At 59.5% G+C, this 12,021-nt stretch overlaps 1 protein-coding gene across 3 annotated transcripts in view; it reads right to left on the reverse strand.

Moving 5' to 3' along the window:
- The window catches only part of TNS3 (tensin 3), a 167,289-nt gene that overhangs the window by 86,798 nt on the left and 68,470 nt on the right, over window positions 1-12,021 (reverse strand). For all 3 annotated transcript variants that reach the window (XM_088018255.1, XM_088018253.1, XM_088018254.1), the window contains 3 exons: window positions 7,771-7,883; window positions 7,383-7,443; window positions 6,723-6,798 (listed from right to left, as the gene is read on the reverse strand). In XM_088018255.1, the coding sequence (XP_087874381.1) occupies window positions 6,723-6,798; window positions 7,383-7,443; window positions 7,771-7,883 (250 nt within the window). The remainder of the gene's footprint in view (window positions 1-6,722; window positions 6,799-7,382; window positions 7,444-7,770; window positions 7,884-12,021) is intronic.

Consider the following 12,021-nt stretch of genomic DNA (forward strand, 5'->3'; position numbering starts at 1 on the left):
GTCACGGCAGCGAGGACACACAGCCTCGCAACCACGAGGACAAAATGTAAGCGGCCACAGGGTGTGCACTGCGGAGGCAGCAAGACCAGGCACGCAGGACGGGAAAGTGTTTACAAGCCCATCAAGGCCCTGGACCCCAGCCAGGTTCCCGCTGCATCTGCACCCACGGCATTCCTCAGCGAGGTTACATAACGGCCCCGCTGTGCTCATGAGGGCTCTGCCCTCCTCCCCGAGGACAGCGTGTTTACTGAGAACCTGAGGCCCTGCCCTGTGGAGGGGCGGACCTGGGAGATGGGGGGGTCGGCGGCGCAGAGGGAGGGCGAGGGGGGCAGGCTGGCTGTGTTCAGGGGGTCACACGGCAGGTGGATGCTTCCTGGGCCTCACGGGGGACAGCACCACCCAAGAGCCCCCGCGTTGAGGGGATGACAAACAGAGCCCCACTGTCCCCAGCAGGTCCCCAGCCCGTCAGAGCCCATGTAACCCGATTCCCGCAAAGGGAGCCCCTGTCACCTCAGCTAACGGCTCTCAACATCGCATCCCGGGGGAGAAATGTGGCAAATCCACCTGCGTGCACACCCAGCAAAATGAAGGAGGGGAGCATGCAGAAGAAGAGCTGCCTTCTAGAAGGATGATGACCCAGGACAGGGAGTCAGCCCTGGGAGCAACCCCCGCCCCCCCCCCCCACCGCCCTTCCAGAGCAAACCCCGGAGAACCCAGAGAGAACCCTCTGCCGTTGGCGGTAAACCTACAAAAGCCCTCTCTGCTCCATAGGATCCTTTCCAAGTCACCACTGTCGCCAAATTCCGAGAAAGGAGAATGCATGCGGACGTGGGCCTGGATGAGCAAAGGCCCCATAAGCTATTCTCCACGTGCAGCTCCCTGGAGGTGAGGTTCGCCCACGGGCTGACTCTACAGAGGGGCGCGCGGAGCCACCCCACGGCAGCATGTAGGGGTGGGGCAGAGCCACGGTGCCCAGGTGTCCAGCGGCTCATGGGGAGACAGGAGAGGCGGGACACAGGAAGCCAGGGCCTGCCTACAGAGGAGGAGCGGGGGTGGCTCACGCCCCCCTGGGACGCTCCGCCAATGTCAGGGGACGTTCTGCAGCATCTTCCTCCCGTGATGACCCCCGACGTGGATTTTGGGGGGGATCCAGAAGCCCCAGGGTTCAGAGGTTCAGAGCGGCAGCACGTGGACCCCACAGATTATGACCTGAGCGTTGGTGAGACCCTGACCGTCCTCCGGGTCAGCCTCGCCTCTGACACCCCAGGATCCTCCACTCTTCCCTCCGCGCACTAGTCACCCACCTGCTCATCTCACCCACAACAGGAGCGTAACTCTCGGGAGCAGGATCTGCGTGTGGTTCCCGTTCCTGTCCCACAGGCACATACAGCAGTGTACGCACCCACGCGGTGACCCATCAGCACCCGAGGTGCCCGCTGACCCGCGGGACTTCATGTCACTGCTCATCTTGCTGGGACAGGTCTGCTTACTGAACACGGGTGTTATGGGCTGGATCGTGTCCTCCCTGGCCAGATTACAAATGCTGGGGCCTAATCCCCAGGACCTCGGACGGGCCTGTATCTGGAGACAGGATTCTTACCAAGAAGTGATTAAGGTCAACGAGGCCACTAGTTTGGGCCCTGCTCCGCTCTGGCTGGGGTCTTGCAAGAAGAGGACGTCAGGACGCAGACACGCACGGAGGGACGAGCCCGTGAGGACCCGGGGAGGAGACGGCCGTCTGCACGCCCAGGAGACTGCCCCCCCACTCCCCGCCACGTCTGGATCTGGGGCGTCCAGCCTCCAGCACCAGGGAGAATGGATGTGTGCTGTTTAGCCCCCAGTCTCTGGAGCTTTGTTAAGGCAGCTGGGTGGGGGGAGATGCCTGGGGGGCTCAGATGGTTAAGCGTCTGCCTTCGGCTCAGGTCATGATCCCGGGGTCCTGGGATCGAGCCCCCACATCGGGCTCCCCGCTCAGCGAGGAGCCTGCTTCTCTCCCTCCCATGCCCCCTGCTTGCGCTCTCTCTCTCTCTCAAATAAATAAATCTTTAAAAATAAACAAACAAAGGCTAGCTGGGAAACTAACACAAGAGGCTCGAGCTCCTTTCAGGTTTCTCGAGACAGATCACCGAACTGAACCCCTCGGGGAGCCGTCTCTGTGATCGGCACAAGGACACATCAGCCCGTGTGATGGAAAAATACGCCTTCCTGGCTACAGCCCACATCGTCCTCCTTCCATCTGATAACGTGGTGGAAAGTGCAGCGTGTACAAAAATGAATCGTAAACACAGGAAGCATAAATCAAACAATCTTCCAACCCTAAAAATACTCTGGGGTGGGAAAGCACAAAGGTGCAGGAAGCGGGGGGTGGCACTGAGGTGAGTGTCTCCCGTGAAACCAGCTGGGCGATCTTCTCGGCCAGCTTTTCTAGTGGAAACAGAAACCCGCAGACGGTGCATGGGCACCGTGCAAAGCGTTCACCCCGAGCCCCACAGCCACGGGACGCCCGAGCGCTGGTGCTATCCTGTTCCACAGCCACTTATGCACGGTGGCTTCCGCCTGCACTGCCCAGGGCCCCTGGAGCTGCTGTCCCCGCTCACCCGCTCACCCGGGGCCCCAGGAGCAGGCTCGTGGGGCGGCCTGTGGCGGAGACGCGGCCCGCCAGGCTGCAGGCCCGTGGCCCGAGCCAGGGACCGTAAGGTGGGGACGGCGGTGGCGTGCTGGATCGGGGGCCACCCCCACCGACACGCAGCGCGACCGGCTCTGGAGAGAATGGACAAGTCGCCGGCCCTGCACTGAGGGCCTGACATTCTCGAGAGAAGCTCACAGGGGCGCCTATAGATGACAGATCGCAGGACAGCCAAAAGGGGGCAGCACGGACACCCCACATCTGCTGGGGGGCCCTGGGGTAAGGGACATCGGGTCACTTGCAGAACGTGACAGATAGCACAGCCTCTCTGGGGATCAAGGGGGCTGGCAACCCGCGGACGCCCTCTCCCCGGGGAGGACACTGGCCCGCCAGAGAGCACCGCCATGCTCAGACGGGTGACACGGTGTGGAGCCCGGCTCTGGGGACTCGCAGCGGCAGCCCTGGGCGGAGGACACGCGGGTGGGCGGCTGCACTGGGCGGTGGGGGTCAGGACACATTCGGGCGCGGAATCTCCATCCCTGATGGCATGCGGGGCAGACAGCAACTGCACACTCGGCATCTGGGGGAGTTGGGGGGGTCCCAGAAACCAGCACGGTGGACGCTGGCGGGCTGGCAGACACGGGGGGGGGCACCTGGGGCCCGGGCGCACGCACAAGTGAGCCAGGGGCAGCTTGGACCTGCAGGGGAGACGGGGAGCGGGAGGTGTGCTGACGGGTGAGAGCCAGGGGTCAGCGGCTCAGCCGGCTGCAGGCAAGGGGCCCGCCGGGCTCGGAGGGACGGCCAGGAGCACAGAGGGCTGCAAGCCAGAGGCCAGGGGAAGAGAAGCCTCCGGCAAAGACAGGGGCATCTGCCAGGGTAGGGTCTCTGGGTGGTGGCCAGAGGCCAGGGGGACGGGAGGGAGGAGACCCAGAGAAATCTGGAAGGCCAGGCAGGCGGGAGACCCCGCACCAGCACAGCCTCGGCCCCTCCCCGTCTGTTCCATCTGCGCTCCGGGCCCCGAGGTGAAGCACAGAGGGGCGAAAGGAACCCCGGACAGGCCCCCATGCTCCTGGGGTTGGCCCGCCCCACCCCCGTCCTCCCACCTCCTAACACTCGCGTCTGGCCCCCACAAGTCCCCAGAGCAGGCTTCTCGCTGCCATTCATCCCTCGTTCCCCGTGACCGTGGGCCTGACCCCCGATGACATGGTGTGTGGGCCATGCGGCACAGAGCCTCAAGGACCCATGCGATCCCATGGCCCATTGTCAGCCCACTCCGGACCATCCCGGCTCCCCGCCCAGCCAGGCCTCCTCGCCACAGGGACCCAGGGGCCCCACGCCTCCTTCTGCACCTCACACACCTCATGAGTGCGAGCTGGGAATGAAATTTCCTGAGAAGGGCCATCGGATCACCCTTTCGGACTCCCTGCCGTAGCAAAGGAGGCCCCGGGAAGAGCCAGATGCCACACAGAGTCCCCTCCCTGCTGCTCGACCAAATCCAATTCTAGGCAGACCTGAGAACCACGTGGGCCACGTACACATGGTGACAGGCACCCTTCCTTCAGCTCGGGGCCCAGAGGCATCCTCTGCGTCTGAACACAGTGCGGGCAACAGCGTCCCAAACGCACAGGATGGCTTCCGGCTGGAGGGGCAGCGTGTCTGCAAGCTCGCTGAGTGCCCAGGGCTGGCTCCCGGCCCCAGCACGCGGGCGCGGAATCCAAGGGCCTCCTGCCCCCCCCACCTCCCCTCCAGGACCCGCCACCCAGCTCCTGAGGGCCACACCGGGCCCCCTCCGAATGCCCCCACACTACCTGCTCAGACCACAGAGCAGCTGACCTGCTCCAGACATCTCCTCAGACCTCGAGGGGTGGGGCAGACACACAGGAAGGCGCTCAGGCTGGGGCTTGCAGGGGAGCGGGGCTTCCAGGGGGGAGGCCAAGCCCCCACCCGCATTCACCAGTGGCCTCACCCCGCACCAGCTCACCTAATCCCCCCTAACCCCGTGGAGGTCCTCACTTAGCAGCAGTGGGGGCTTCAAGCTCACAGAGGCAGAGTGACCTCTGAGGCCACCCGGACCCTGCAGGCTGCAGACCTGGTGGGCACCTGGATGCGGGGCCCAGGGCCAGTCCCCAGGGAGCACGGCCATTCCCCACGTGCTACCACTCACGCACATCTTCAGGCCGCCCGGCTTTCCACCAAGGCCAAATCCTGGCCCCTCCACCCGCCCCCGCTCCTCAGGCTCATGCTCCTACAGGGCGACCCCCGGGGTAAGCAGTGTGGTCCCAGGACCCTGAAAAGAGCCTCAGGAACACCAGCTTTCCCACAAGAGAACCACAGGCAGCCGAGCCTGCACAATCTGGCTTCGACCTCCCAGGACCATGAATCGCCCCCAGGACGTCTGAGCGCCCCCAGCAAGCCTCTGGCGCCTCGAGGCCTGGGGACGGTTGTGCTCCCAGCCCGGTGCCTGCACCCCCTCACAAGTCCCTTCCGCCTGAAGCCGCCCGCCTGCCCGCCTCACCCAGCATGGCCCATCCTGGGATCCCTCTCCCACAGCAGGTCCGCCGCCCCCACCAGGCTCCTCTGGGACAAAGATGTCACCCTGCCCCGACCTTCCTTCCTGTGCTAGGGCCCCACACAGAGACCCAGAAAGCTCAAAACATTCAAAACAGGACAGTTGCGTAAGTAAATTCCCGGTACGGAAGGAAGGAGGGAGGGGACGGGGAAGGGAGGGGAGGGGGGAGGAGGAAGGAGGAGGGGTGAGGGCCCCAGGCCACTGGACGGGCCGCCCCACTGCCTCACAAAGACCCTGCAGCCAGCAGCCCACAATCGGGGGGTGGGGGAGGCTCCCCCATGCTTGAGAGTCACCTGCCACATCTCGGGGCTTTGGCCACCTCCCTGGGGTCCTCACAACAGGGAGCCGCCATCCCAGAGACGCAGACTCCCGAGGCGGGGGCACGTCCTCTCAGCAGCCCCGCTAGCCTCTCGTGGCCTCTCTGGGTCCCTTGGCCTCCTTGAAAGCTGGAATACTAGACCCAGTGCATGGAGCTGTCCAGCACACAGCAGGTGCCCAATAATGGCTCAGCCCGTTGGCCAATCATCGAGTCTTGGGAGATGCGCCCAGGGGCCACCTGGGCAGAATGCAGAGACACACCCTCCTCCTCCTCCCCCCCCCCCCCCCCCGGTCTTCTGACCAAAGGGAGGAGGCTGGGAGCTGCTCTGCAGAACATCCCAGAAGAGAAAGCTTTCTCCTTGGGGACACAGTGAGCAAATGGGCTGAAGAAATTCATCCGCCACCCTACATACACCTCAGCTCTGCCACCCGTGGCCTGAGGACACCAGCCCCTTCATCTCTAGGTCCTCAGGGACGAGGGACATGCTGTTTGTGAAATGCACCTGCAGAGCCCTCTCGCGGGGACAGTGGGCTTCCCACTGTGGGCTGGACACAGAGGTGTGACACCTACACCCAGACACCAACTTGCATGACCCCACTGACGTGCCTTTCATGAGAATTCGGGATGGGCCGACCACTGAGAAAGGACGTTGAAATCCAAATGTTTAGGGGAATTAATAAGAATCTTCATCTACATCTTGTTACAGGTGCCCCCAGGCCCTGGAAACACTACAGGGAATTACTTCTACACATGTGGGAAGGCACAGGGGCCTCAAGGCTTCCCGTGTGCCAAATTCCACTAAATTATGTTAGATGTACAATTTTTTTCTATATTCAAGACAGAAAAAGGGAAAAACGTAATAGCTCATCTCATCCAAGAAGCAGAACCCCCTGGAATTGAAATTACCCTAGAGAAATCACTGTGGAGGTCATTCACCAAGCCATGATACACCAGCTGGATTTCACACGGGGGGCCACGGAGGACACGTGAGATCGCACGTATGGTTGGGGAACGGGGACCCTCGGAAGCGCAGGGGCCGAGCTAGGACTCACATTTCGGAGAGCACACAGCGAGTGGCCCTCTCGACTCCTTCTGCCCCTTCTAGTAAAATGGCTTTCTCAGAAAATAAGCCAAATGCCCTACGATCAAGGCCACCTGCCACGCTTTCCACGGGCTTCACCAAGGATGAGGGACAGGTGCACACTCACCATGATGTCCCCCTTCAGCAGCTGGGCAGGCTCGATGGCGATGTAGATCCTGCTCTGGGTTTCCGGGCCAACGTTGCTTTGGGACACACAAGAAGGTAGAGCGTGATGCAATTTCATGATTTAACAGAAAGAACCCCTTTTGAGAAAAGCGACCGCACAGCTCAAACTTGGAGAGGACACAAAATATCCCGCGTGGCTCAGGAATGCACCTCCCGGGGGTCTGTCCGGCGTGCGGAGTGTGCACGTCTGTAAATAGCTGACCGCGTGACTGCAAAGGTACCACCCGCGTGCGGGTCCGCCGTGAGTCCAGACACGTCACAACAGCTCATTCTGATCTTACTACTCACTCACGTTCTATTAATGTCCGCAAAACACTGACACAAGCAGAGCAAGAAAGCAAACCAGGAAAGCCCAGAAACTCATACAAATTCTGAAGGCAAGTGTCTGCCCGTTGCCGAAAATGTGCAGAGCACAGAAAGGCACACCGTCACGAAGCTCTGGTGTGCGGGCCTCCTCTCCCTCCAGGCTCCGCGTCCACACCCCTTCCTGGAGCCAACCGTGCACCTGCCACCTGCCGGGCACTCCCCGCTCGACGCCCCCACCCCTTCCCGCGGGACAGGCGGCTCGGGGAGGTGCATTTCCAGTGAGCCCAGTACTTACTAGATCCCGGACGTATACACGGGCTGCATGGCTTGGTAGAGCTTCAGAAAGGGCCGGCACACTGAAAGAGAGAGTTGTCCATGAGACGCAGGACCGGACAGACAGGTCCGGTGTCACGATGGGAGTTTGACAAACAGCAAGAAAGAGGCATCCTGGGGCAAGGGGACCCCCATGCTGCGTCCCGCGCTTTGGGGAAGCAGCAATGGAGTTGGTCCACAGAGTAAGGGATGGTGGGGCTCCGGGGGAAAGGTCCTGCTGCCCCTCCCTGGGCCCCCGCACATGGGGACCAGGATGCTTGGATGGGGAAGGGAGGGAAGGCAGGCCCGTAAAGCACAGGGTCCAGGACAGGCCAGCACGTCTGGAGACACTGCTGAGCACGGACACTCACCTCCACCCGTGTCGAAGTTGGGAGTGCCATGCAGGATGACAAAATGCAGGAACAGTGGCGAGGCATTCATCTTAACCGTCCCCGACAGGAGCCCGCTGAGAAACTGCACGTACCTGCAACGGACAGTGGCTCAGGGCTCCCACAGGCGCCCCCACGGCTCCGAGCCCACGTGGGCCTGCCCGCGCACAGAGGCCAAAGCCTGCTACCCCGGGGTGCTGCGAGGGGACCCAGCCCCACTGCCCACAGCCAGGGGTGTCTCGACCTCCACATCTGATCCTGGAGAGCACAGCGCAGGCACGCGACCCTGTGGGGTTCCCTGGACGCCCCCCATGGAACGTGGCTGAGCGCCCAGTGCAGAACCATGGGTCCTATGCTGGCTCTGCTCCCACACCGCAGGCAGCCCCTCTGCCCCCAACCCAGAGCCACGCGAGGTCAGGCCATGGGGCTATCATGGTCCCCCGAGAGCCACACGGGGTCAGGCCACAGAGCTGTCACAGTCCCCCCTCCCCAGAGCCACGCAGGGTCAGGCCATGGGGCTGTCAGAGTCCCCCCCCCAGAGCCACATGGGATCAGGCCACAGGGCTGTCACAGTCCCCCCCAGAGCCACGCGGGGTCAGGCCACGGGGCTGTCATGGTCCCCCCCCACACAGCCACGTGGGGTCAGGCCACGGGGCTGTCACGGTCCCCCTCTCCTGTAAGCACCTCACCCCGCTAAAGGCAGTGGGGTCACTCTGCCCTCACCTCCCACCCCATGGGGAGACCGTGGGCGGGCTCTATGCCACTCATGGCCGGGGGCCTATCGCCAAGCAGACATGGGTTTTGTGACGTGGTAAAGGTCACCCTGAGGCTTATAATCAGCATGCCTGTGACCAGAAAGTTCATTAAAGAAAAACTAACCCCATGCCCCTCCCTACTGCAGCACTCCTAAGAGATGGACGCATGACAAAGGTCATTCGTGTATTTATTTCTATAAAGCACGTGGACAGAGTGGAGACTGCACCCTTGTCCCCTCCCTCCAGCTATGACGGTCATGTCCACGGCTAAACCTTTACGTCGATAAGCCCAAGCTCAGCACAGGGCCCGTGGCTCTGCATGCCCGGCCAGGGGCCTGCTCACCCCCAGCCCGAGACACTGACCCAGAGGCAGCACGTCGCACCCCCCTAACAGTCTCCAGGGCCTACAGGCAGCTAGCTGATGATCAGCAGCAAACCCCAAACAGAGCGCTGAGCAGCCAGCAGCTGCCCCCTTACCACATGCCTGCATGCTGCTCAGTCCGCGCACGCCGCCGGCCCCGCGGGTGCATCGCAGCATGCTAGGGACACTGGATGCACAACCCACATATCTCTCCTCTCTACGCCCCCGATTTTACTCCAGTGTGCACGTCAGGGAGGAGTAAGAAGACGTCTCACAGTGAAACACACGCTGAACGTTTACGAATCGTCCACTGGGGCAGCCTTGTCCTCCTGTCCGCAAAAGCAGTCAGCACGCACGCAGATGCCTTCTCAGAACACGCACATCCTCTGCAAGCCGACGTGGCAGCTGTGGCTGGAGCCCGCGGCCGAGTTAGCGGAGGTGGGACACAGAGGACCCGTAACCAGGCCACGTGTGTTCGTGGCCCCCGGGAAGCGCCCGTCGCACCCAAGAGAAGAAAATCAGTTCCCAGGTGAAGACAGGAGGAACAAAAGAAAATGGAAGGCTTGCGCCATCAGTTCATCCAGCCCACTGGGAACGCGGGGTTCACCTGCAGCGAAGGGGGTGGGAAACTGAGAGTTCCCGTGGCACACAGCGTAGGCGCCCTGTCCCAAACAGCTCCTCGGCCTCCCACCCTCTCCTCTTTCTTTGGAGGAAAGGAACTCCCTTTGATGAGTTTTCCATGCCTCATCTCAACTAGAAAGAAGGTGCAGGAACTGCGCGTGTCCGGGCAGGGGACTGACTGCACAGCACGTGCGTCACTCCCGTGCCAGCAACGCGTTCCTTACCACCAGTGACGAGAGCCGACGTTTATAGTTGGAATTTCCTCGAATCTCCCTAAACACATGATCTGCACCTGACACCGCTCAGCTCTCCCTGAACACGTGCGCACGTGCACGTATCAAAGCTAGCATGACCACGTCACGTGGCTCAACAGAAGGAGCCACTGTAAGGGCACATCTTTTCCTGAGCCCTCCTATCCTCACCACCACAGTGCTCATGGGGGCCGTACGGATGGTGGGGAGACGCGGGCTGGGACCCAAGCTTGCCGGTTACCTAGTGTTGCTCCCCAGAGCTCTCAACCCTGGCTGTGGCAGGAGGCCCAGCGGGAGGGCCACCCTGGCTCCCAGCTCGAGAAACCCGTGGGCCGCAGTGGGCATGCTCCCCGAAGAGAGAGGACGGGTGCCTGCTCGCTTGTATCTGCCCTGTCTCTCGTGCACGTGCTCTTTCAGACACACAAGGTGTCATGTCAAAAGCCAAATAAAGCCATACTGGGAAATGTCCAGCTATCAGACACACCCAGGAATCCTAGTTTCTGCAGGCCCACACCTTTTACCAGGCAGGGTCGGACACAGGAATGACCCCACCGGGGGCCCCCTCAGGATTCCCTCTGCCCCGCAGCCCTGGGAAGGTCAGCTCGTAAGCCCCGTATTAAATAAGTGAAGGCTTGGAGGAGGCTTGCCGTTGAGGCCCCAAGCCTCCCAGGCCACAAACCCCCAGCAGGCTAATTTATTCATTCATTCTTGCCACGAGACCCATTTAAAATGGGTTTCTTGAGTTCAGCCCCTCGGGGTAGCAGGGACCACAGGGAGGGTTCCCATCACAGCATTTATCCCGCAAATGTAGCCCATCCTGGGCTCCTCTGGACTCAAAGTGCCTCCAGGTGTACCGTATGCCCTGACTCAGTCATCCACCTACTCAATAATGGCTTGTGAGCATCTCCCACTGCAGGAGCTGGGTGGACAGCATTCCTGTCATCTGCGGGTACAGGGAGATTTGCCAAGGAAAGCAGAATAGAACCCACACCACCGTTACACAATGTAAATTCTATAGCTTCCGGTGCACATGGACAGGAAGGGCGTGTGAAAGCCGTGGGCTTGCTAAGGTGAAAAATGCTTTTCCGTGTTCTACGCTCTTGCACTGCTATTACAAGGCTCTAGTCATTCATAACACAGCAAAAAGAAAATAAGGCAAACATTCTTCCCTGGTGGGTGCTGAGCCTTTTGAGTGGATGGAAAGAATAAAAATCATGATGGACTCAATAGACACAGAAAAACAGTGGACAAAATACAACATCCATTTAGGATAAAAAGTCACAACAAAGTGGGTATAGAAGGACCACCCCTCCATATAATAAAGGCTGTTCAGGACAAACCCACAGCCAACATCATACTCAATGGTGAAAAACTGAAAGCTTTTCCTCTAAGATCAGGAAAAAGACAAGGATGCCTACTCTTACTTCTTTTAATCAACATAGTGTTGAAGTCCCAGCCACAGCAATCAGACAAGAAAAAGAAATGAAAAGCATCCAAATCAGAAAGAAAGATTTCAAACTGTTACAGTTTGCAAATGACATGATATTATACAGGGAAAACCCTAAAGACTCCCCTCAGAAATTGTTGGAATAAATGAAATTAGTAAAGTCACAGGATATAAAATCAATATACAGGAATCTGTTGCATTTCTATATAATAATGCACTACCCAAAAAAGAAACGAAGAAACAATCCATTTACAATAGCGTCAAGAAGAGTGAAATACCTAAGAATAAATTTAACCAAGAAGGTGAAAGACCTGTGACTGAAACCTATAAGACATTACAGAAAAAACCGAAGAAGACACAAACCGGAAAATGCTCCATCCTCATGGATGGGAAGAATTAATACTGTTAACATCAATCTATAGACTCAGTGCAATGCATACCAGTATTCCAACGGCACTTTTCACAAAAACAGAAAGAAAACCTTAAAATTTGTATGGAACGGGGGAGCCTAGGTGGCTCAGTGGGTTAAGGGTCCTACTCTTGATTTCAGCTCAGGTCATGATCTCAGGGTCATGGGATAGAGCCCCGCATCGGGCTCCACACTCAGCAGGGAGTCTGATTGAGATTCTCTCCCTCCCACTCCCTCTGCCCCTCCTAAAATAATTAAGTAACTCTTTAAAAGAAATGGGCAGATCTGAATAGACATTTTTCAAAAAAAAAAGACATCCAGATGGCCAAGAGACACATGAAAAGATGCTCAGCGTCACTCATCATCAGGGAAATGTAAATCAAAACCAC

Source organism: Eumetopias jubatus, unplaced genomic scaffold, assembly GCF_037043125.1.
Source record: "Eumetopias jubatus isolate StellerSeaLion01/CBP00866 unplaced genomic scaffold, mEumJub1_p1.0 scaffold_14, whole genome shotgun sequence".
Classification (NCBI taxonomy): domain Eukaryota; kingdom Metazoa; phylum Chordata; class Mammalia; order Carnivora; family Otariidae; genus Eumetopias; species Eumetopias jubatus.